This window comes from Seriola lalandi, unplaced genomic scaffold, assembly GCF_002814215.2.
Source record: "Seriola lalandi dorsalis isolate HSWRI2012SDOR001 ecotype SW California unplaced genomic scaffold, Sedor1 jcf7180002054942, whole genome shotgun sequence".
NCBI lineage: Eukaryota > Metazoa > Chordata > Actinopteri > Carangiformes > Carangidae > Seriola > Seriola lalandi.
The window spans coordinates 1,366,687-1,393,047 of NW_019525493.1; the positions used below are offsets into that span (position 1 = coordinate 1,366,687).

Sequence of the window (26,361 nt, forward strand, 5' to 3'; positions counted from 1 at the left end):
GGAAATACCAAAAGCCTGATTCACTGCACATGAATGGGTCTTCAGAAGTGTGTCTGGATGCAGAGACATCTCAGCATCTCAGCAGAGATGGACATATTGTGACATGGTGATGCACGGTTGTAATCTACTTCTTATCAAACATCTGAAATAATGGAGCCTTTTCTCTAGAGGGGAATGAACCTCTTGTCCTCAGTTTACCAAGACAGAGAGCTGAAGGGGGAATAGACCAAAATGTATATTTTGTGCTCCTGCAAAAAGAAACTAAAGAACTGCTCATTTCTCTGCTTGATATAGCTTAATGGATGGAGTGTGACTTCATGGACGGGTGTAGTGTCCATTTCACATTGTTTCATTGCATAAATGTAAAATTTAAGGTTTTATACAAGTTTTTTCTGCTGTGGCTGTTTTTGATGATTCCCACCTGAAGAACAAGGGAGTGTTTTTTTAGAACAAAGTAGGAAGTATTTTACTAACAAGCCATGCATAGTGCAACTTGATTGTCTGTTGTGTTTCTTCATGGAGCTCATGGATCTGTTTATCACCGAGCTTACTTTTATAAGCTTTTTTTGTGTTTAGCAGCTGAATTGGATCCAGTGTAGAGTGTGAAGTGCTCAAAGTGTTGCCATATGTCTTCACTTGAACATTGTTATATACTTTGGGTTTCATATATATATATATATATATATATATATATATATATATACACACACACACACACACACACACACACACACACATTCTTTAACCAGCCTGACTGAGTATGTGGGATTTAAATGTATAAGTGCTGAGCAGCCCTGTGGGAAATGAGCCGAAGGAAAAATAAAACTTGACAGTCAGAAATGAGGTCTCTGTAATGGTTCCTGATGAAATCTTTTTGTCAGGTCATATTTTTATTCTGTAACTTAGGGCATAGATTTATGACACAGCACTTGTGTATTTACAATTTGTCTGTTAATTCTGTATTTCTGTGACTGCTCACAGGAAATGACAGCGTATGTTGTGTTGTTCAAAGGCCTAAAACATTTACCTCACAATGGACCTCTAGTGAAATATTGTATGTTTTGGAAAGATGATTGGTTATTGACATTTAAGTTTTTCCGTTTTTCTTTCTTCACTGTCATTGAGCTGCAACAGTATAGTGACGTTTTGGCTCACTGAGTCTGTCATTATATCTTTCGCAATGATTGCTTTTTGAAGTTTTTGCATCGATACATTTGAGTCAATTGTGATCATAATACTGAGCACAGGCTGAGGATTTGCTTCAATTTCCAGTAGTAATGAAGGCTGTCAGAAATTGTTCCCAAGTTGCCTTAATGTTTATTCTTTTATCTGCCCATATTAAACCTCTGAGCACATTAAGGCTAATTTGAGGGTCTTGAGAGAGTTTTGAGTTTGCCTCTACATGTCTAATACCTCTACTCTCTAATGACCTTGCAGATGATTGACATAAAATTAGAGTAGAAAGTAGATTTGTGGTTCAGAGACATGCTGGTATGTACAAATGGTCTCCAAATATGTGTGCATCTGGAACATAGTAGATGGGGTTTTTGGAGGTGATAGCAGTGTTTGCTTTTTTTGGATGGGCCTCTGAGCACAGACAAGAGCACAAATGTGTCTTGCGGTGTTTCACGGGCAGATGAGAGATGGAACATGAAATGCAATAACAATGTGTTTAAAGTTTAGGTTGGAGGCGTAGTGTTACTTTAAATGGGTACTCACTGCATTTGAAAAAACAAACCCTGAACTGAAACGATTACTCTAATGCTTTTACTGTTGACACTCCCTCATAAGAGTAATTTCTGACTGATAATCAAACACCAAAATAAACAAGCTGTTCGCTTCTGGGAACAAGATTAATATGCTTTGAGTTGCACATTGTGTGTCTGACTTTACCAGGATTTTAAAATCCTAGCAAGTTCAGCAAAGTTCTGTACTTTTCCCGGTGAAGGGTTTTTTGGGGTAGTTTTATTTCAGATCCAAATCAGGGGTTTAAAGCACAGTTTCTCAGCCTTTTTCTTGCCTGTCACTTTCTTTTGGCCGGAACCCCAGCAATCAGATAGATAAATAGATAGATAGATGGATAGATACTTTATTTACCCCCTAGGGGAAATTCATGATTCAAGATTGATGTAGAATTGAGAATTATTTATTTTTATTTTCAAGTGCATGATGGAGAGCAAAGCTGACTATATGGAAATAATGACATACCTGTATTTCATTTTTTTTTGGGGGGGGTTGCCATATTTCCAGGACCCTACCTGCTCATCAGGTGGCCCCACATTTGAGAAACCCTATTTTAAGGATGGAGGATGTTGTAGAGACTGTGAAATCCTCTGAGGCAAATCTGTGATTTGGGGTTTTTTGAATGCTTATTTGACAAACAAACAAAACAAAAGTGGAAAATGGAAAACGTGTTAAAGTGTTTCTGGCCCTTTAAGCCTGTTTGTTTTCATCTTTTTTCTTTGTCTTTTTGTAACATCTGGCAATAATCCAATAAGAACTAACCCACTTAAACCAAATAAGTTGCAGTATGCATGGACAAGAATTGAATTAGAGCATTGTGAACTTCATTGATCCCAGAGAGAAAATTGAATTTAGGTTATATTATTATTGCAACATAAAAGACATATGTATATATGGTCAGAACACATTAAAGAGCTGTAATTGACCACATAGCAAGAAATGCTCATGGATTATTGTATGGTTTCACTCCCAGTAGCTTATTGGTTAATGTGATTTGTAACAAAGCACATGTTGAATTAATACTCAAAAACAGCTGTTCAGTGTTTCTCCTATAATACTGGGGGATCCCCCTAGAAACCATAGAACGAAAAAAAAAAAAGATTTGTTATTTACCTAATTTATGTGCAGTTTCACTTATTTCAGCTCAATGGGAGACTCTCTACTGTGTTTCGCTGTCATCTGTTTCACTGCATTTGTGCGGAGGAGAGGAGAGACAGGTTGACAACTCCTTATGTTTACTGCAATAAAACCTTTCCAACAAGTATTATAAATACTTTTAAAAGCAAAGATGGACAGGTGTCGACCCCAAACATCTGAAAGTAGGGCCAAAATATCAGCGTTTCTTAAACAAATGTGGCGACATTGGAGAGGATGCTAGCAGATCTGCTGCTGATGGCAGAGAAGCTACTGCTGCTCCTTACAGCTACACCGAGAAGCCGACAACTTCTAGATTGTTGTTCAGATAAAAATAAACATAGACATCATCTTCAACTTAATTTTCTCAATTTTCCAACATTTTCATACACAATGCTATTAATCATTTACTTGAGAAACAATCTTAGATTCCTGTTGCAAGAACATGGAAGAAGACATACAATTTAAATTGCTTTTCCAGTGAAAGGTAAAGTGAGGCTTGTGTCTAACAGTCTAATTTCTTAAGTTTAATTATCCAGACTGTCACTGTGAGAAGCATCTTTTTAGAGAGTAATGAGGGTTCATTTTTATTTCATTTTCTTCTCTTTGCCAAAGGTGTCTTGGAAATGATATTCTGAAAGTTAAGCAATGGGCACTGCTTTATTACACTGCAAAACCGCAAGCATCGTGTACAACACTGGTTTGAATCTGAATGGCAGAATACATTTATTGGCTTTTCTTCAGAGAGTCAGATGAGAGGACTCTTGTGTATGAAGCTGATTAGCTTAGCCTACCATTAAGACAGGGAAATGGCTAGCATCAGCCTGTGTAAAGGTAACAACATCTGAGACTGTTGCCACAATAAAAACAACAAACTCGTTTCAGAGAGTGCCCCCAAACGACTTATGATAATGTTCAAAGGATAAAGCCCTGTTGCGGCTGTAGTAATTATGACTGAATGAATAAGGGAAGCAGGATGATGTTATTTTATAATCACCAAGTCCACTATGCGAGCAGGAGGTGGGTGGAGGGACGGGTAAAAGAAACGTCTGACTCTAGCACGGGATACTACTGTCTGTTTCCCATTTCCTGTTGAAGGTCAACGTGGTTTTCTTTTAACCTGTGCCAATGATTCTTCCCTATTACCTTAACCATGTGCTTATTATTGTAACCACGACAACAAATGATCCCCATCCATAATGAAGTAGGCCTAGTAATTTCAAGGCACTTTGTGATCTCTCCCTGAACCTAACCAACTTATTTTGTACCAAACATTAACCATGGAGTTGTCTCATAAAACTTTTCAACAATAATTTGTAAGGGACAGGACAGTTGCAGACATATGACGTTGTCCATCTCTGTGTCGGTCAGAAGAGAAGTATTTTGTTGTTTCTTTTGAAGGACTTGATGCAAAATCTGCCTTCCAGCACCGACAAAGCTCACCAATTATATCTTGTATCTATATTAGATCTTGTATCTTTCTTGGTCAATCCAAACAGCAATAAAAACACGATGCAGCTTTTCAGGAGACAAACTAATTCAGAGTAGTGACTTCCAGGGGATGAGACTTACATTGTTAATTTGTGAACTTTAGGCATGTGCAGGGTGATTTGGTGACCTATTTGACAGGTCAGCTCCCTGCTTCCCCCTATTTCCAGTCATCATGCTGAGCTAAGCTAACTGTCTCCCGCCTCTAGCTGAGCAGATAATGGTATTCATTTTCACAGCTACATCTCGATGGGCTCTGCTTCGTATGCAAATAAGTATTTTTTGCCAAAATGTCCAACTGTTCCTCTAACTTTTACCTTCCCCTATACTGTTCATCCTGACTCTACTTCTTCCTCATTTAATATAAACAAAGCTGTGTTTGTTCTCAGTTCCCTCAGTCCACTTAATGATATTTTCCTTTGGCCTCTCTGATCTTTCTGATGATTTTCTGACATACCGCCAGACAAATAGCAGCCTGAAACACCAAGAATCCCAACTGCATCTGACTCATTACAAATTGGTTATAATGCACAGACATATTGTCGAAGGTGTTATAAGTATTCCAGCCTGGAGGATCAACCCACCATGACGATAACCATGTGCCGTGTGTTAAGCTTGTGTTTGTGGTGGCCTGTTTAGCTAATGCATGTCCCCTGGCTGTGGGCAAACATGGAAGGGTCACTGAACCTCTGTGTTTATCTCTCCAGGAGCCTGCTGCTTTTTCGCTGTCAGTCTCTCTTTACAATGTGCTCCACTGAAAACAATTTGTGAATGATCCACTGCATCTGTAAGTTCAATATCTACCCGTGTATGTACTGCTCTTACCTCAATAGCTCTGGTATAAGGCAGCGATGGATGGGAATACTGGCGAATACTACATATTTTCTTTCATGGAGCTACTCTGTTTATCACCAGCTTACTATCATAACCTTCTTTTGTGTTTAGCAGCTGAATTGGATCCAGTGTAGGATGTGATCTTACTATAGTTTTACATCACCTCAGTGTCACTGTTGTACCATCTGTTTCCAAAGAAAACACTGCCCTCATCCTTTGTAACCAGTTGCTGTTGAGTTAAAAGCTTCCCAAGCTAATTTTCAGACATCTGATTGACCATATGTCTCTGAAAGCTTTGCTCAGGATTTGGTTTAGTGACAGACACACCATTAACACCCATCTTTTATGCCTGAGATGGCGCTTTGATCACGCTGTACACGCTACAGAGAAGTCAGTGCTAAAGTTCTCAGCGGAGAGTGAATGTTTTGTGGGTGAGACTTTCGTTTTATCTTAGTGTGTTCCGCTCATTTTCCGTTTCTCAGACCCTCTCATTAAAGTATTGGAGAGCTCTGAGGCACACTTGAATGTGCTCATAACTGCACACTTGCAAGCAATTACAAAGGCTCAAACACTCTCAATAGCTATGTTAAACAAGGAAGTGTAAAAGATTTACAATGTAAGCCATGGTACTTTTATTGGAGTGGGTTCAGAAAAAATCGGCACTACTGTAACAAATGTCCACTCACAAGGTTTCTGTGAAATGTTCTTGACATGTGTAAACTATAGAAGAGAAAAGCTACAAGACAACACATCAACTCTTTTAGATAATTTGATATGTAATCATAATTAAGTACAAAAACTCTTAAAAAAGTACAATTATATTTTAAAGTAACAGTCCAATCAATTATACAACTAATCCCTAAATAAAATATATATGATCATAATTATTATTAAATCCTCAGTCTCATTGAGATTGGAAGACACCTGTGTACAAAAATAAACATGTACAGTTTATACATAGACAGACCAGACACACATACATTCACCAGCATTAAAAAAAATAGACACACACAGATTATTCACAGTCGCACATTATACATTTTCACATTTAAGAAAAGCATGTGCAAATGTGTTTGTAAATACATATGTGTGACCTTTTTAAATTTTATATATGTATATATATATATATATATATATAGTGAAAATCACCAGAAAATTAAAGATGACATGGTGTTTTTTAATTTTATAATGTTATCAAAGAAGACAAAAACAAAAAAATACAATGTTTGTAATTACTGGCGAGCTTATATTTACTTTAAAAAATGTGTATCTTTTAGGGTCCAATTGATATGCTGAACACATGCTGTCTCTCTCTGACTTACTACTCACTACACCACAATGATGATGTCAAAACTAGGACTGTTGAATGGCAGGTAGTGGTATGGCAAGGCCAAACAAAGCACTGCTTAAATGTTCCACTTTTTGCTGAACCCACCATATGTGAGTTGAATCTTTGAAGAAGGCTTCCCTTTGAACTTCCTGTCAGAAGCGCTTATGTGTGTTTGTGTATACGCTTGTGTATGTTGTGTATAATGTGTGTTCTGCGTGTGCTTCATTTCCATCTGTATTGTTTTTCCATGTCAATGAATCTTCCTTTAATCCTCCATCTGTCTTCATCTCGATGGTGCAAAGTTGTCATTGGATATTTTAGATCTTGGCTCTCTTTATATCACTTCGGCTGTCTTCATGCGTCTTCCCGGTGGGAATAAAGGATAAGAACTGGAAAGGAATGAGGGTTTTGAGGGCATCAGGGCTCTGTTAAGCAGTTGGAAAGAGAGTGCTGAAGCTTCACTCTCACTCTCAGCAGATCATGACAGAACTTGGAGATGGATTCCTGGCTTTTAAGACTTTAAGACCATGTTGCACTTAGAAAAGTTTTATTTCTTTTTTGCGTTTTTACAATTTAACTAGTTGCAACAGCCAGCAGCATTCCTCATCATGTTGAAATGTTTTCCAGAAGTCAGCTGTAAAGGAAAAGGGATTTAACTTCATTGGGTGTCAATTGTAGCCTGCCATCGTCTCAGACTTGTTTCTAGCAGCGTGGTTTCATAGATGTCGGTCTTTTGATCTTTCCATCACTGTGGTCCAGACTGAAATACCTGACTAACATCCTGAAGACTATGTTGGTCTTCTTGCTAGTGCCACGTTGAGTTTGAAATTTGTATTGTTGAGTCAAATGTCTTGATTCTCATGACATTTGGCACAAACATGTAGGTTGTAATCACTTTAAAGGGAAACTCCCCTGATTTTACACATCGAAGTCTGTTCACTGGTTTTTGGGGAGCACTACATTATGTGAAATATGTGCTAGCAGCTCGGAGCGACATTAGCTGCAACTAGCACAACACATTTGAATCTCTGATGAAACTGTCGGTGGACGAGTTGCATTGTGGGCAATGTAGGCATCAGGTTTTGACAAGGATAATGAATGCTTGGAATAAAAAAAGAGATCGCTGACTCGATTTTGATCCTTTTTCATCATAAGTGCTACTTTCATGAGCACTGGAAAAACACATGATTTTGTGCTGAAGTGATGCAGAAATAACAGATAGCAGATGGCCTATCTGATTAAAAAATAAATAAAAAATGCATGGCCTTGTCATCAGAATACTGATCTGAGACCTTCTGAAGCTGCAGGGTTATTTTACCTGACAAGCAGCCAATATTCACACAATTTTCCAGACAGCTTTGTAAACAGGCCCAGATTTCTTTGTTGTCACAACATTTCACTGTGGTGTGAACTCCAGGGGGAAAGTGAAAGATGAGACGGTGGGAGAAGGAGAGGAGATGGGTCAGGTCTATCCGTGGCAAATGGGCCCAGGCTATTTTTCTGCCTTTTCTGTTAGAGAACATTCGCTGAGATGACTTTCCTGAGCAGCTTAGGATCTGCAGCTTTTATTACAAAGCCACGGCCTTGAACTTAAACAAAACTACAACCAGCAGCAGCTCTCGGCCTTTTTAAAACGCTGCATACCTTGATACAGTCTGGAAGACAGCCATTGCTTTCTATACAGCGCAGACAGCATTCAAAAGTTCCACTGTGTTCAAAGCCTGTGGTCCACTGCCAGCGTCCTGGATTGTCATCAAAGCAACGGACTGCTTTTCTGGCTAATGATGGGGCAGATGATTCAGATCATTCACTCTTTTATCATTCCCTCTTTTTCATAAAAGAGAATGTCTTCGTGTTTTTCTGACTTTTTTTGACCCCTCATTGTTTTAAAATCCAAACTGGACAAGGGGGAAAAGGGAACAAGGCAATGAAAGGAAGTTTGAATTCAATGGGGAATCCCCCCCAAAAAGAAAAAATGTTAGCTTTTTTTTGTGTTAATAATAGTCTGTTAATATTTTTTTTTTTCTTTCAGATGAATCCCCTTCTTTTTTGGGCTGTGTAATTTTTCCAGTTTCCGCGTACAGGAATCCATCCATAGCTGCTTTTATTCCATAATTACTGATGAATAGCAAGGCTGCCATTCAGCTACATGACCCCCCTCGCCCTCCCATCATTATCATCACTAACTGCTTTTAATAAACTGTCCTTTTAGTCATTCGATTTGTCCTGCTTGACCTGTTTGACCTTGCCTTACAGGCACCAGAGAACAGCGGTGTCACTGTTCAGTGGACATCACAGGGGTTAAGTTGCGATGACCCACTGAGTTATGATCGTCTCTTTCACTGTCTAGTGCTCACGCTAGTTAGTATGTTGAATACCATGTCACGTGTAAAGTCTCAGTCATCCTCCATCCTCCATGTCCTGAGTCTTCAAGATAAGACTGTTGGCTGTTTGTGTGGTGTTTGATAGTGTCCCTATTTCTGGATCAGCTCTGTGGTTTTCACATCCATCTATCTATTTTCAGTATCACTTGTCACTTTCAGGATTATGGGGACTGAGGCCAGTCCCAGCATGCAGTAGGCTCAGGGAGGGTGTACATAGAACAGGTTACACGTCTGTCTCCGAACCTTAGAAATCAAGACGGAAAACCAAGAGCGTAGGTTTGGTTTTTTGTCATGGGGACTTGTGATGTGCATGTGTCATTGAAAGAGAACTGCACCTTCAGTCTTAACTGCCCTCATCAGTGATTAATGTTCAGTTCTAGTGTCTTTTTAGATGAAAACTATAATTATGCAAGGTCAATTTGATTTGATAAGAGGAGGTTGCTCTTTTTTAATGTCCATCTGTAAATCCACCTCTATGGTCCTTGCTAAAATGTCTCAACAACTATTGGATGGATTTCCTCCAAAGTTTGCGCAGGGGTTTATGTTCCCCAGGGAATAAATCCTGATGACTTTAAGTACCCCCTGATTTTTCCACCATATGGTTTCCTGTGAAATGTATAGAAAACAATTGGTAGGATTTCCATCAAATTTAGTCCAGACATCTCATCTTTATCATAGTAACTGTGGTGATCCCACCTCTAGTTCAACATTTTGCTTAGTTTGGTTCATGACTACATATAGGGAAGTCTGAGACCATTTTCCAAAATCCCACTGTACTTCCTAAACTAATCACATGCCTATCAGCCTCAGTTGCACTTTGAGTTTAGTGCTAATTAACAAATGTTAACAAACTAAACTTAGATGGTGAAGATGGTAAACATCAGTGGTGTTAGCATTGTTATTGTGAGCACGTTGACATGCTGATGTCACCACCGTGCCTAACTGCAGCCTCTCTGAGCCACAAGCATGGCAGTAGACTCTTAGTCATGATTAAGCCCTGACTGGTGTCTGCAGATCTTCTTCTTCCTCTCAGGCTGTGGACAACTCAGACCAATTAGAGCATTTAGAGCAGCCTGTACTTAAGAAACAAATTTTAGGCTTGAGAAGCACATTCACATCCACAGACAAATTCACCAATAGTGCTATAAAGAATATCAACTTTTTTTATCTGGAAATCATAAATTAAGTATCTAATCTAACACCTTTTTTTTTTCTTTTACTAATCTCATTATTATTTATTATTATTATTGTCATGGGATGACAAAAAAGATATAATAAGGCACAAAGTAAGATAAAGGCTTTTATGAGGAGTGACATCAAATGGTGCACCATACAGAAATGGTAAATTGCTTCCATGTTGCCTCACCTACGGCTAATGCACCGAGAGGGTGGTCGCACAAATGTGCTTTGCTGAGTATCTTACACAACAGACAATTAATCCTAATAATTCAAATTCGATGTATTCAAGGCTTAAATAAACATGTTGGTTTATATTTGAGGTATTTCCCTTGCTTTTATTTGTATGCACCATGTTAGTAGGTGAAGTTGGCAAGAACCCCACTTTAGTTTATTCAGGCTTTAATTTTTCCTCAAAACAAAAATGAAGGAGATGAAAAGTGTTAATGGTTTGAGTCGTTCTAATTTAGGCATTTAAAATCTTCCACAGTGGCTGCCATCCCAGCTCCCATTAGGGTTGGGACAGAGTACACTCTGTACAGGTCAACAGTCGTACAATCTAAACGACCTTATAGGTTGCTTGTTCCTACCCCACCAGCAGCAACCGTACAAGACCTTTGTTGTCATGGTAACAATAAGAGACATGTGGTGAAGCTTTTGGAATAGCCATGCTTTGGTTTCGGTACTTGAGGTTTGGGCTAACATAAATACTTCCTTAAGGTTAGAGGACCTTCGTCATCGTGGTTACAATAAAAAGAAACGTGGTGAAGGTTGTAGAACAGTAATCTATAAATGAAACCACTTTGGCTGTTGGTTTCACACGGGAAATGAACGATGAATGATGAACATGATACTAAGCTGCTTGCACAGATGAGCTATGAGCTTTTTTTTTACAGACTGACGGTCTCGTCCACACTCACAATCAAAATGTCTCAATTTGCACTGCCAAGTTCTCAATCACCTGCAGACTGCGTTGTTGGCTGTGGCAGGGTTTAAACATCCATGTATTCCTCCAATACATATTGGAACCAAGATGCTCTGGCTGGAGCACCACCCGGGGCACTTGTTTATTTCTTCAACGAATCACAGCCATGTCACATTCTCAAAATGAGTCTGGTCCAAGTTTCAACTCAAACAGCAGTATTGTACATTGCTTGAAGTGCTCTATGTATGTATGACTTGCCCCCGTAAGCAAAGTAAGCACTAAACACTCTCTCTGTCTGTCTGTTTGTCTCTCCTCAGTTAGCAGTGCCTGTCACGCCCTTCTGGACAGGTTTCAGGAAGAGAACTCAGATCAGATGTTTCCTCGTCACCTGGACTCAGAAGATGACAGCCAAAGTAAGAGCTGCATATACTTCCTGAAGCGCTGACTCACCCAAACACCAAATAAGTATTCCTGTGATCGTCTGTGTCATCATTATCATTAGCTGCAATGATTATCTGCATCTATTTAAGTACAGCTCTGAATGACTATGACTGGAAAGCACAATTTAAAGAGGAAACTTTAACAGTGTGTATAGTGCACGTACAGCTCCAGAAACTTAAAATCATTTTAAAGGTCAACTTCGACTTCATTGCCAATTATCTGCCACGAGGAAATTGACCTTTTTAAGGAACAGAAACCTACTTGTTATGAATTTCAGGTGCAAGTTTGGCTCGAGGTGTAACAGCGTTGCTCTGTTAGATTGTGAAATCCGGAGAACAGAGCAGCACACAGGCAGCATGCTGACACCAGGAAAATAGTTTGGCAATAAAAAAAGCCAACCCGCCACATTTTTAGGTCATTTGCGATCAAAGGAAGCTTATATTGGCTTGATTTATAACAGAAAGAAATGAAAGTGGGTTTCAAAGAAAAAACAAATTAATAATGCGCCTATTTCTGTCCTTTATCCCCAGAGGGATTCCTATGGCTGTTTGCCATATTAGCTGTAGTGGCAGCTTCCCCTCATCATCACATGACGTCTCGCTCGCCTCCTCCTTTCCCATCCTGTGCATCAACCCCCAACACAGACGGACACACAATCGCTCAAAATTTACAAAGAGTCTGTCTGTTTGCCTGTTAAAAACAATTTGGATTTCAATTAAATTTAGTGGAAATTCAGCCCATTAACCAAGGAAGCGATTAGTATAAGACTTTTAAAACCATTACTTAACATTGTCACAGGATATTTAAAGATATATTTTTAACATTTATTTAGTTTTTTTCCCCATTAATTACTGCACATACTTAAATGGAAAGCATATGGTACATGAATCCCATTACTGTATATCACTATCTCTATTTCTGTGAAGATCTGCGTCTGGAAAATTTTACATTTTTGGGTCATAACAATTGTGAATTTAGAAGGCTTTGCAGCCTTTGTGAATGGCCTTGTGTACTTATTTTCAGGATTTTTTTTTTTTTTTTTGCTGAAGAAAACGGCTTGTTGTGTTGAGATCGTTGAATGTATTTCTCGTGATCCCAAAGGAAAAAAAAAAAAAAAAAGGGGGAAACTAAAAGCTTCATCTTTAGCCATCCCCACTCTGGCCGTCATAAACACCAATTTGAGCTCATTTAAGGGGAATCACAGATGCTGTTTGTGCTCTGCAAAGTTTCTTTGACTAGTTGGTCAAAAAACTGGTTTTTGAAAATTCCGTATTGATTTTGTTTGATGATTATGTTTTCATACATCAAAATATTTAGCAGCAGGCAAATTTCATAAAAATGTATATGGTATACCTTGTTTTGGCTGTGTTTTTCCTCTTCAGTTTATCATGTAAACTTTTGAATAGAAACAATAGCACTTTTCTACTCTATTAAACACTGCCATTTTTTTTCAGACTTTTTTTGTTCAACGAAATCCCCACACCTCAAAGGCTACACTCTTGTCTTTCTATCTCACAGTTACCTTCTGTGATTTTGAGTCACTGTGCCTCTGGACTTTATCAAATCATAGCGACCAAAGTGACTGGTCAGTGGGGTCGCCACAGCAACCAGAGAGCGCGCAGGCTGGGATGATGCCTGCGACCGACCATTCAGAGGGAAGCTCTGATGGTAAGAGTGCAGTGACTCACTGAGGAGAAACTAAGTGGAAGCTTCAGGATCCTGCACATGCTTTCTTCTTCTCTGAAACATATTTGAATGTGTGCTTCTGCCTTGACATTTATTATGAATCGTGTTTGATGTATCCTAATGCAAAGTCTGAAATTGGTCCTAAAGTTAAAACATTTGTCAAATGCTTAATTTGGAGTGACAGTATTATGATGCTGCTATCAAACTTGTCAAGCATGAAATTTCTATTTATTTGTATTTTTTCTTACCTTAGGGCACTTCCTTCTCCTAAGCTCCTCCCCTGCTGCAGAGGCCTCTGGGAGATGCGAGTACCACTTAACCAGCCCGCTCTTAGCAGGAAGCGACAGGCACTGCATCTTGCAGGTGGCTCTGTATGAGTCCAGTCCAGCGTTGGGGAACCTCACACTCCTGATCAAACCAGTTCTCTCAGATTCAGCTGTTCACTCTGTGGTCCTCAACCACAAGAGGCGAGCCGGCCGCAGGTCAGCAAACACACTAAGAACAAGCTCTGCATGCTTCTGCAGTGCTGTATGTGAGGAATATTTATTTGTCTGAGTCCTCATGACTTATGCAGCACAGCATGTCCATTTAATTAGTGTCAAAAAGCAAAACCCTGCATCTTTTCTGATTGAAGTGCTTGTCAAGTTGAGGTTCAGGCTGTAAAAAGAATAAAAGGGGGCTGAGATTTCCTTCAATGAAAGGTGACACATGTCTTCAGGGAGAGCAAGGGCACAGAAACTAATACATTTTACTTGTGGGGTACTAAAGTTGAATAAAGAAACATTTTCTTACCTGTCACGTGGGACAGAACTGTAGATTTGTGACTGTGTGGGGACAGTGGTCCCCTGTGTATTGTTTGGGAAATGGGGACAGGTATTTCCTATTGATCTAATGCAGAAGTACAGCCATCTTTAGAGCAGCTAAAAGCATTCTCGTCTCTAGATGCAGACTCTGGAAATGAATTTATATATAATTGGTTAGGACAGAAGAGGGATGGATGGGCATATGCAATAAGTTTGTACATCGGCTTTGTTAATGTCTGTGCAGTAATGGACTGAGCAATTCCATTATGAGACACACAGACAGTGGTTTCATTTATTCAGCTTGCTGTTCACCCCATACTAACCTGTACATTAGAACCAGTAACTTCCGGATGCACTCTCCATTTAAAGCACAGTTCCCATCTGTGTGTATGTTGTTTCACCTGTACTGATTGTTCTCAGAAGTCAGCAACGGTGCTAACCGAACATTTTTCCTGCAAAACAGATGCTTAATGGCCCTGGAAATGCCCCCTAGATTGTATGTGTTATTCTCATTTTACTGCATGATTCCAGTCGTGGAACACTATTCACTCACTCTATTAGATGTTCTGTATCTTTGAGGCCATTGCAGCACGGGTGTCTTCAGATGGACTCTGAGAGGTGGATTTGTAACGTGTGAAGTAAGGTTTAGTGAACCTGCCATCACATCTTCAAAGTGGCAATCCGAGATTGACTTTAAAAAGAATGTCAAAAAAGGCTCATCTTTAGGGCGACTGTACTCTGAGGTGGAGGCTGCAGTCATATTATTGCAGGAACAGAGTTGCTGTATGTGGCCCAGGTTTGTCAAGTTGAGCCGTGAAAAATCAAATGCGTCAGTTGGGGCTTGGAGAAACCAAAAAATAACATAAGAAGGAGACTGATTTAATATGCTGGGTTAAGACTCTGCCTGTGGAGCTTTTGGCCACAGTGGAGAAATGTTTTGATCAGCTTTTGTTTTTTGCGGTCAACATATATGATGCACATATTGTGCATGCCACAGCTATGGGAGTGCTGCTGACTGCATATAGACAGTGGTGGTAGTGATGTGCCAGAACAAGAGCAAAGGATGAAGGCCACAAAATGATGTTAAGAATGCAGGTTTCAAAACAAGCCAAAAAGCCTTTTTTTTTTTTTTTTTTTTTTTAAGAGGAAGAAAACAAATTCCACATGTTTGTAAGGCAATATTCTGCCAAAAAATTAGGATTGTGTAAACAAAATGTTTGATTACAGCTAAAAAAGTCCTGATGATAACCATGATCCCAACCTGCCACATTGTTTGTTTTAATATCAACTTCAAGTTCAAGTAAATTACAGGTCTGACGAGTGAAAGTCTTGTAAAGGACAGCAGAGGTCTATATAATGATTATATGTTACAGCTTAGTATGACAATAACTTTTATTATGCTTTTAATGCATGTTCAAATGTATTTTATTGTTTATCTTATTTTATTTGTGATAAATTTAAAGACCCCATGAGAAGATTCATTGACGATGCCAATTTGTTTATTTTCTAAAAGCATAAACCTGCAGGTTTTCCACTTCAAATGCTGTAAACATTTTGGCCCTGAGAGCTGCCTTTGTTTAATTTATTCCACCGGATTTGAAGGAAACTCCCCCAGAGAACTGTTGCTTTTCTCAGCTTTCCAAACAGATAAAAGCAGAGGTTCGCTTTCCTTTCTTAGACCTGTTATAAACATGGAAAAGCTTGTTTCACCAAAAACATCAATATGCAATAAAACATAAATGATATCAATGAAATCATGATAAACATCATCAGGTTTGCACAACTGCAACTGACATGAATTGTAAACTTTTTCTTTTTCAATTTGCTAATGACATTAGCTAATGTTATTAACCATTTTAGCTCAGTTATTGACAGCAGATGACTGTTTGTTGCTTAGAGACAACAAAGTGGTGCTGCTAGTATGTCTGACCACGCAGGCTTCTACAAAAACACGAACCATATTGAAGGCAGTAGAGGAAATTCTTTGTCTTATTATTTTATTAATGCAGTAAATTAATATTTATCCATACATATAATAATAATAATAATAATAATAATAATAATAATAATAATAATAATAATAATAATCAAGTAAGCTGTGAATTCCTACAGTTACTTTAAAATACTTAAACTTCTTTATGACTGGTTGATGCAGGGCTGAGTGGCAGGTTCTGGAGAGTGTGATCGGCCAGGTGGACGAGCCCTTTGAGGTGACCCTCCTCTACACTTCCTGTTTGGGGCAAGATGGAGTCACTGTGGCTCTGGACTCTCTGGAGCTCATAAACTGTGAATCAGGTGAGTCCACCATGTCCTGCAGAGGTGTGATAGACAGGTTTCTCTTCAAACCAAAGCCACTTATAGCATTTGTTCTCCTTCGATAAACAGCTTTGACCAAACTGATCGGCTGGCTGTTGGTTCACAGAGACACATGTTTAGAAATATCTGGTTTAAAGGTTCCACAGATGTTGAAAAGAAAAACACTAATTATTACGATTCCCTCGGTAGACAGGCAAAACAATTGTGCATTTTATGACTAAAGCATGAAATAGTCTACATACCCCAAGGTTTTATTTCAGACGTGGAGGCGATTTGTATCTGACCTCTGGTGACCTTGAGAGGTCATTGACCTCAGCTTTGAATTTTTCCAGTTACGGCTATGGTGACGTAGCATCATTTTGCTTAGAACACCATACTTGCCAGGAGACTGCAGACTCCACCATTTTCCAGGTGTTAAGGTAGCTATAGCTTGTTAATAACACTGACAACTTCTGCTGTGTGTTCTATCTAACATGACAAGCTAGCACATAAGCAAACGTCCTAATCAGAAGCTAGCATGCTAGTTTGGTCTGGATCACACTCATTACCCCAGGTGGCTCTGCCCCGTCCCAGAGGTCCCATCTGAAAAGCCTCCGTGTATGAAAATAAACTTCATGGTTTATAGAAACACTGGAGAAAGTTTCATGCTTTAGATTGCTGCACTAAATGTAAAGGTGCTTATTGAGATTTAGTTGTGTTTGTGCTGAGTATGTCAACAGGTTCACAGTGTGATGCTTCTTTCATTCTAATTTTATGCATCTTTTTTTTTTAGCAAATGCCTGTTAACATTTCAGATGGTGTAAAAAAGATTAGATCAGGAAAATGACACTCTAAGAAATTGATTAGTTAATGTACTGAGTTGCACATAGTCGTCTGACCTGCTTATTTTAGATTCATCGTCTGGTCTCTAAAACATCAACAAACTGATAAATGTATATCATATGATTCTTGTTTTGTGTGACCAACAGTTCAAAAAATAAAGATCTGAGACCTATAAACATCAGATTTCTTTTTCCTATAAAACGAAACTATGTTTATGTTTGTCAAACTTTTCTTAAAATTTCGTTTTTAAAACCTCTGAAGTTTTACCTCCCTTTAAGAATATTTCAGATTAAACAATCTGAGAAGGAAAAATCAATTATGGATTGAACTACTCCCACTGAACCTGTGAAGAGAGGTCATAAGAAAATATTGCTTTTTGTTAAGGGGTCACGAGGAAAAAGTGTTGGGAACCACTGGTGTGGACAATGTGTGATTCCAGTATTGTACAGCTGTATTAGTGTTGTGTGGTTGCTGTGATGCAGAACACGAGGACGCAGTTTGCGGAGAATCTTTCCACTGTGTAAACTCAGAAGTCTGCATCGACCCGAGCCAAGTGTGTAACTTCCACACTGACTGTCCGTTTGGAGAGGATGAGGGCTTCATCTGTGGTGAGTCTTCATACAAACACAGGATGCAGAATATGATGTTGCTTTGAGTGAGATTGCAGTCTGGAATTTCAATGAGTAATCTGTGAAAATGCACTTTTGCAGCTGGCTTTAGAGGTTTGATTGACGATGAATCATTTTTCATTTGTTTTGATCTACTTCATTTGGACTGATTCTGAGTATGAAAACAATATGTGTGTAAGTGTGGGTGCTTTTTGTGATTGTGGGTGGAGAATTAATACAGTACAGCAGTCCTAAAGCAGAGAGTGGGGCTATTGGCAAGCAGCATCTATTTGCATTAGCTGTATGAAAGTTTAAATCCATGATAAATTGTTAATCCTTTGACTGGAGGTATCAGATTATTCCACACTAAAAGCCTCTATACAACATATTTAAAGTGCAGAGAGTAACTATTATATGGACACTTAAAGTGTGAAGCCTGAATGCAGCTTCTGTCCTTGGATAATTTGCTTCACAATGTTTCCATCAGCTAGTGTTTTTTTTTTTGTTTTTTTTACTCTATCAGCAAATTATTTTAATTTTTTGTCACTGCTGTTTTTGCTGTGTTGCTGTTTTTTTTTTTTTTTTATCATCTTGTAATCATGCCTTTTTAATCTTGCCTTTTTAAAATGTCAAAAAATGACACATACAACAATTTATTATAAAATGAGGTACGCCTTGTGGATCTATTATATGTTTTAAAATCCCAGATTTGATTTGATTTGCTGCAGAAAAAAGTGTTTTCAAAAAGTCAATCAATAGGCCACATTTACTCCCATTTCACAGTCTGAAATATAACAAGCTTCCTCCTTCTCTTTGAAAACATCAATCATTTAGCGCAAAGAAAAACACTTCACCACACTGAGAATCAAAAGGCCTTGCTTCAGTCAGTAATAAAATCAATGTAGTCAGGGCTATTTAGAGTCCTTGAGCTGTGGAGCCCCGGGGAAAAGGAGCGAGGCCATGGTGGTAGTCGTGCAATTTTTGTAATGGCCCACCAGTTAAATCTATCCCATATGAGTCCTGCAGGGTTTTATTGTCATCTTGCTCCAGATCAGATGAAAAGATAATTTAGTTTAGTGGAGAGATCGCCGACATGTTTAGTCTAGCTAAGGACAAAGACTGGAAACACTTTCATCATGGATCTTATTTACATCTACATTGTGTGATAAAAGGATTTTTTTTTTTTTTTTTGTCCCATTGTATTTAGTCTGTTTTGAACATGTGTCAAACATATAAAACCTAATCAAAAAAGTAAGAGGTAAAAACCAGCATATACGCATATATACATTTAAAATTGCGTTTAAGAAAAACAAAGACAAAATGACAACGACGTACAAACTGGCCAAACTTATTTAAGGAAGAACTTGTAAGATAGGTAAATGGTCCCCGAGTCTATGGATTTTCTTTTTAATGCAAATTAAAGCTCACTCTTCTGTATGTGATTCATGCTCTGGGAGAAGAGGAGTCAAGGGGGAAATATGGACTGACTAGCAGCTGTGATGTCTGTTTTTAGTGAAAAATGATAACAATCTGTCTCCTCCCCAGGTGCTCTTCCGTTTGGCTCACACTGCTCATTTGAGCAGGATACCTGTGGTTGGTCCCTGTCCAACAAGCACTCGGCCTGGAGGAGGGTCGCTGGAGATGAGCTCCTGGAGAGAGAAGACATGCAGGGTGTCACTCTGCAGAGTACACCAGGTTGGCTGTGTGTGTGTGTGTGTGTGTGTGTGTGTGTGTGTGTGTGTGTGTGTGTGTGTGTGTGTGTGTGTATGTGTGTGAAATGGGTATATTCACATCTCATTCTCTGACTTTATTACTTCCCCTCTGGGGAGTCTCTTCCCATTATGATAAATCATTTTGTTCTGGAGAGCTGGAAGTTAAACGCTTAATATCTCTCCTCACGTCTGTTCACAGATCTCACATTGCTAAGTGTCAAAACTCAATTTTGTTTCAAACCGGCTTTTCATTTATTGTTCTTTCTAGACCCAGCTAATGATAGGAATGCCTACTGAGATTACTACCATATGAAGTCACACCACACAGAGATCATATGGATCGCTTGAATCCAGCTGCAAAACATATTTGTATTGAGAGAGAAATGCCTTTATAACTAACGCAGTGCTACCAACTTTCATTCTTCTGAGTAGTTTTTTATAGGCTGCTCTTTCTCACTGAGCAATAAAACAAGTTCAATCTTATGGCATTAAAAAATATAAGCAAAACTTTTTAAACTAATACTGTATCTCTGATGTTCATTATTTCAAAGCCCATTTGTTTTAATGACCTGTTAAGTGTTCTGCTGTGTCACATTTGTTGTGCTCCCCCAGGGCACTTCTTGTTTCTACAAGTAAGAGAGAGCAACTCCCTTCAAGAGGCGTCCATTCAGAGCGTTTCTTTCCCCCCTCCAGTCTCCACTGCTGCCTGCCAGGTCGGTTATTTAGACTGATACACTGATTGAATTATTCAATTCAAGTGTTTTTGTCCCTCTGAGATTGTTCTTTTGCTCAAATCATAAAAAGATAAAATAAAATAAACTCTGCTAAATTTTTCTTCTGTTTCTCTGTCTGTGCAGATGCACTTCTCTCTGTATATACATGGGGACTTTAACGGTTCATTGTTGGTGGCTATAGAGGATAATGGAACCACTGCTGCACCACTGGTGTGGGAGAGAAAAGATCAGCGGGCAGATGACTGGGAACACGTTGCCCTGCAGCTGACTGGCCTCCATCATGGGTAGGTAGTAGAAAAACAAAAGGATTATGTAACTCGGAAGTGCTATGCATGCTCACTTCTTTTTCCTTTTTTCCTATCATTCAAGAACAGGTTCTTTCACGCCAGGCTCTGTAATATTTCCATTTCCTTTATTTTATATGTCAAAACAAAAGATTTTTCTCCAGCAGAAGTGTCATTACAATTTTACAATGATGGGGAGGCGTGTGAGGATGAGTGCATACTTTAGACTGATGATGAGAAAGAGCAAAACTTCCTGCTTCCATCTGAAGAATTTGTAAAGATTTGACCTGTTCTTTAGTATGAGCTGTTTTCACATTGGGATCCTGTTGTCTTTCATATGAAGACAACGATAAACAAATGGTTTGTCCTTCGCTCCAGGTTCCATGTGAAGGTGACAGCTGTGTGGGGACAAGGCTCCAATGCTGATATTGCTCTCGATGAAATTGCAGTTGGAGCAACCTGCTTCAGTACAGGTGAGCTGTTGCTAACATGAAATGCTGTATAAAATGACTGTAACAGCAATGCCACCACTTAAACTATGGTCCAATATGGTAATGTTATAATATTAATGAGAAAACAAATTCAGGATGGGATGTAACTGTAGCGTGAGTATATACCCGTGAGTATATCGGTCACTTCAATCACAGGTGCTCGTTTCTTGTTGCCTACTTTTGCTTCCATGTGGCCCCTCGCTCTCTTTCAGGTCACATGCTGACAACGTAATTCCAGTGATTAACTCAAGAGAAGCTAGAAATACTCAGAGGGTGCTGTTTGGGAAAAGTTACTTCAGTCCAAAATATGGGACTTTCCTCTCTACTAGCATTTTTCTGTGTTACTCTGAAGCCAAATGATAGTAACTAAAATTACACCTTTCAGGCAAATTGCAGTTCTTGAAGGTCACACTTCCACTCTCTCTATTTACATGAGAAATTCATCAGAGTTTTTGACATAAGTTGCATCCTTACCATTGGAGATTCACGGTTTGTTCTTATGAGTAAACATATTGATTACATAACAGAGGACTTTATATTTGGATCTTTAATGAAGCCACAAAGTTGCTCAAAGTTGTTCTTATACTTTATTGTTAAAATGGTACAGCCCAATGACGACAGCTCAAATTCTCTGTTTATCAGTGTGTGTATGTAGAACTGGTTTCTCTCGTCCCTTTACTTTTAAAATTATCTGTAAACCAGATGGAGTCAAACTCCTGCTGGATTAAATGGAGAGCAGAGGAGAACATGGCGTCCTCCCAACTGTTGGGACTTACTGTTGTCGAGACTAAGTGATGACTGCTGTCCTTCGCTCTGAGCTCCAGTGGTCTACAGTTTTCTGTTGGATGCCCTATTGCTATTATTGGTTGTGATGCGCGGGTAACCAACATCAAGTAGAAGTGTGTGCCTGCATTCACTTGTTAGTGTTGTTGTTTTTTATTTTCACAGTCATGTGAGGGGACTCTTTCTGATTTAAATGGTCCCGGATGAATTTTTCCATTTTGCGTGGTACTAGAGTAGATACAAAATTAAAGGGATAATTCAATTAAAGGGATAAGACAGTTTTTGTTCAGGCCTGATTTAAGGGAGAGATGGTTTCAGACTTCAAGGGAGGTGCAGTGATGCTCAGCTACAGTTGGGAAAGACCGGAGCATTTTCTGACTGATATCAGGGTCAACTCAGGATCCCAGAGTAACTTTAGCAGGCCACAACTTAAGTTTGTGTTTCTCCCCATTACATCCACGAGCTCACTCTGTGCTGGGATCTCGTCATGCTGGAGAGACTTGCATGAAAAGAAAAGAAATGTACAGAAACTACAGTGAAATCACCAATGAATGGACCAACTTTACTGTGTCTGTATGATGCAAAGTGGATGAAGAGGTGTAAGAGAGAAACATATTCATGATGTCTTCCTGCACAGGAATTAGTCTTACACACTAGTCTCTATGTTCATCCCTAATACCCGTCCTTTAATTGTTCTTTTTTCCTTTGATCCGTGTCCTTTCTGTCTGATTATAATTTCCAGTGAAACGCAGATGGGTGACTGTGACTCCTTTTCTCTCTTTCCTCTTACCTTTTCTCTACCTGGGCTCCCCCTCTCCTCAGATCTCAACTCTCTGCTGTCCATGACGGGCTTGGAGGATATCTTAAGCCCCCTTCCAGAGCCCTCCCCCTCAGGTAGCGTGCAGCTCGAGCTGTCACCTTGGATACCTTGTGAAATTCTGGAGCATTCTTTGTCTACCGTGCTATTTTTAATCCATTGTGCATGCAGAATTTACATACCAGGTAGAAGATTGCTGATTAATGAAATCTCCAGTGACTCTCCTACGTTGTGCAACTTGTGCACTTCTGTTCTTCAATGTTCAACAGTTTACCTTAGTGTCACATATCTCTTTGTATTTTTTTCTAGTGTTTTTCTCAGTTCTTCAAAGTGAATATACAGTACCTACATTTATCGACTCTCTCAATAATTCTGCAATCTCCCACCAGCTCATGCCAGTGTTTTTTCTGTTCTTTGACTCCATTTTTCTAGAGGTTTCTCTGATGACGTGGTGGTTTAACTCGTGCGGTGCCAGCGGTCCTCACGGCCCGACACAGGCCCAGTGTGACAGTACCTACAGAAACAAAAATGTCAGTGTTACTGTGGGGAAGGAAGGCCCATTGAAAGGAGTCCAAATGTGGAGGGTACCGGCTACCAACAGATATCTGTAAGTGATAGAGGGGATGACTTTGATGCTCATCCATCAGTTCATAAAACGTCTTTATTTTCCTTCAAAATCACATCAAAAGACCAAAACTAACAATGAATTGATCCTACTAAGTGCTGACTACGTAATCTGTACTATCGAGTCATATTGTTGTCTAAAAACTCTTAAAACACATGAATGAGTCACAACGTTGCATAAAGCGACATGTTCCTTTAATACATAGAACCTAGACACTAGTTTATTTTGAGCCAGTCTGCACACACCGTCTTGCTGCCATTGATATTCTTACTAATGCGTCAGATCTGCAGGTGACGAATGCTCCATTTACTATTGTTCAATCAACGTTTGCTAAAAAACTACAGTGCTCAGGAAATGATTGATGATTGAGTGAAAAGTATATGATTGTGACGCATTTTTTAAAGATTTACATCTTCAGTAGGAGCTGATGGCGTGAGTGTCTGAGAGCACAGACAGTGATTGCAAGTCAAATTATAGACATATGGACTAACATGCTGCTGGTTTTGGCCTGTTCACAGTATTTGTTGACAATAACTAAAATGCCATTTATAGCCAGACTTGTCCGGTAAAATCAGTGATTCCTGAAATGCAGGATATCGCAGATCAGATGTGACCAGAAAGAGTTGTTGTTTACGCTTCTTTACATAGTTTTTAAGAGCTTAGTTACTGAAGAGAGAGCAGTCATCCACTTGTGTTGACATCGTTGTGTGAGTCAGAGAGCTGGGCTAAGAGGTGTGACTGCATGCTCAGGAACTAAATTGTTCTGGCCATGCTCAGTGTAACTGATTGTTGTCCTGCCAGATCAAGACTCCAAGCTGTTTGATTGTCTTTGCACAGTCGGTCATGGGACCTCACTGTCACACTCACGACATGAAATCAGACAAGAGAAAAATGGCAGGATTAATCATAGGATTTACAGGGTGTTAAATTACTCAGGCTAAATTACACACAGCAGTACACCCAGCCAATGTCAACACAGAGTGTGTGTTTGTATGTGGAAATCATGACAAAGGTGATTGTGTGTCCTGATTGGTGTGTTATGTCAGATATCGATAGCAGTGTACTGCAGTCTAACTGTCCAGTATGATATACAGTATGAAACCTGAGTCAGTTTATTTCAGTCCCAGCGTTCAATTCCCTTGTGGTGCATTGATCTCCCTCAGGATCTCGGCCTACGGAGCTGCGGGAGGGAAAGGAGCCAAAAACCACAACAAACGCAACCACGGGGTCTTCATCTCTGCCATATTTCCTCTGGAGAAAGGAGATATACTTTACATCTTGGTGGGCCACCAGGGAGAGGATGCATGCCCGGGGGTGAGTATGGTGAGAGTGAAGTCAGGCTTGGAAGATTTACTGACTTGTGTGATGTCCCACTGGGATATCCTTCCCCAGAGAGAGAGAGAGAGAGAGAGAGTGACCTAGATAAAACAAAATAAAATAAAAAAAAATAAAAAAAATCTTGCCTGTCAGATTCATTCACTTTTTTGAAGATGGCACCTTTCTCTTAAACCTGAATCTCCCTCTGACCTTTCGTGTAGAGAAATCCCCACACTGAGAAGATCTGCCTGGGAGAGTGGTCAGTGATTGAAGATGATCTCAGGGGAGAGGCTGGCGCCGAGTGGGCTGGAGGAGGAGGTGGAGGAGGGGGAGCTACCTACATCTTTAAGGTGACAGAGGAAACTTTGTGGTGCTTCAGCACTGTGCGTCCTCTCTGTGGGTTTGTGTGATGCCTTGGACAGATTAAGCGCATGCACTGATAGGCATCTGAAATGTCTGCAGACACATTGAGACAAATCAGGGGTGTCTCACACTCTAATCCACAGGTTTAATAGAGATTGAACACACACTCGATCACTCCCATCTGTAATAAAATGCAGGTCTCCTGAGTCATATTCAATTTTCTTAACTGCTTATGTTGATGCTTTGTCAAAACTTTAATCATTTTCCATTTGCAGTGACATGTTTAGATGCCAAATATATGCATGTGAAACCAATGATAGTTTTTGTGTTGCCGTCTTGTCAGATGGAGAGCGGCGAGCTGATTCCCTTGCTGATTGCAGCTGGTGGAGGAGGAAATGCTTACCTCGAGGACCCGGAGTCCAGCCTGGACCAGATATCGCTGGAGCAGTACGAAAACAGCACCACACGTCCCAGTACCAACGGTCGAACCGGTGCTGCAGGTACGTTAATAAAAAGTTATCCCACCAGCATTACAGGATGTTGGTTTGTTTAAAGGGTTGGTTCAATGAAGCTAGGAAAAACAGGTTTTCTCATTTACCTGTAGTAGTATCTAGCCATGGAGATAAGAGTTTTTTTTTATATATGTCTTTGAGATTACTCGCTCCACTGTTGTATTCGTCACTCTCTCAACATTGAAAAATTACATTTAAAAAATCGAAAGAAACATCTCTCTCTCAAATCAGTGTTCCTGTTACTCAGGATAATCATTAGAAGATGTCCTCATCAGTCCTCAGAGGGACTATTTCTTTAATCAAAACAGGTTAAAACAGTTTACACTGACGTCTGTAAGTAATTTAAAGTAGATGGAATGACTGATTTTTTTTTTTCGGGGGGGGTTATGACTTTATTAGATCGTCAACAGTGAAGAGATGACAGAAGATGAAGACAAAGGCATTGTAAACATGCAGTATGGGTCCCAGCTGAATTTGAACCAGGGATGTTAGGGTTCATGATCAGTACTTTAAACCCAAGGCCACCAGGGCACCCCAGGCTCTCAGTGTATTTTTAATGGCCTGTAGAAATATGGTAATCCTGGGTTTAGTTACCTTTTCATAACATTTTTCTGGGCTCTGTAATGGAATATGTCAAGAGAGGTTTAATGTTTTATGATCACAGCGCTTAAGTGTCCTCATAAAGAATGGGCTTTTTTTTTTATCAAGTGCCGTGGAGCTAAAGGCCTCGTAGGACGACAGACTCTTCTCCTTGAAATTGAGTGAACTCAAATTATTGTGTGAAATCGAAAGCACATTTTTCATTTCTCTAAAAGGTGGCTTAAAAAAACTTTCTTTTTTTTTTCTGTATACACACACACACACACACACACACACACACACACACACACTCGAAGCAGCACATGCTGGCATGCATGTGTGCTCTCACACAACAGCACGCGTTTGGCCTGTGGATAATGGGATCTCTCTGGATTGTATTTTTTCCTTTCATGGCGGGTCTTGACCTTTGAAGCAGGGCATATACGGCAGAGAC

The 26,361-nt window shown here is 39.5% G+C and overlaps 1 protein-coding gene across 3 annotated transcripts in view; it reads left to right on the forward strand.

Annotated features, from left to right (window-relative positions):
- ltk (leukocyte receptor tyrosine kinase) overlaps window positions 1–26,361 on the forward strand; it is a 56,115-nt gene that overhangs the window by 10,525 nt on the left and 19,229 nt on the right. For 2 of the 3 annotated variants that reach the window (XM_023393740.2, XM_023393741.2), the window contains exons 2-15: window positions 11,332–11,427; window positions 12,974–13,123; window positions 13,395–13,623; window positions 16,100–16,239; window positions 17,565–17,690; window positions 19,236–19,385; window positions 20,015–20,115; window positions 20,260–20,420; window positions 20,799–20,893; window positions 22,517–22,588; window positions 22,944–23,118; window positions 24,300–24,450; window positions 24,675–24,803; window positions 25,160–25,316. In XM_023393740.2, coding sequence (XP_023249508.1) covers window positions 11,332–11,427; window positions 12,974–13,123; window positions 13,395–13,623; window positions 16,100–16,239; window positions 17,565–17,690; window positions 19,236–19,385; window positions 20,015–20,115; window positions 20,260–20,420; window positions 20,799–20,893; window positions 22,517–22,588; window positions 22,944–23,118; window positions 24,300–24,450; window positions 24,675–24,803; window positions 25,160–25,316 — 1,932 coding nt within the window. Of the gene's footprint in view, window positions 1–5,041; window positions 5,153–11,331; window positions 11,428–12,973; window positions 13,124–13,394; window positions 13,624–16,099; window positions 16,240–17,564; window positions 17,691–19,235; window positions 19,386–20,014; window positions 20,116–20,259; window positions 20,421–20,798; window positions 20,894–22,516; window positions 22,589–22,943; window positions 23,119–24,299; window positions 24,451–24,674; window positions 24,804–25,159; window positions 25,317–26,361 lie in introns of those variants that run through there. The other variant, XM_023393742.2, reaches the window with a different exon arrangement.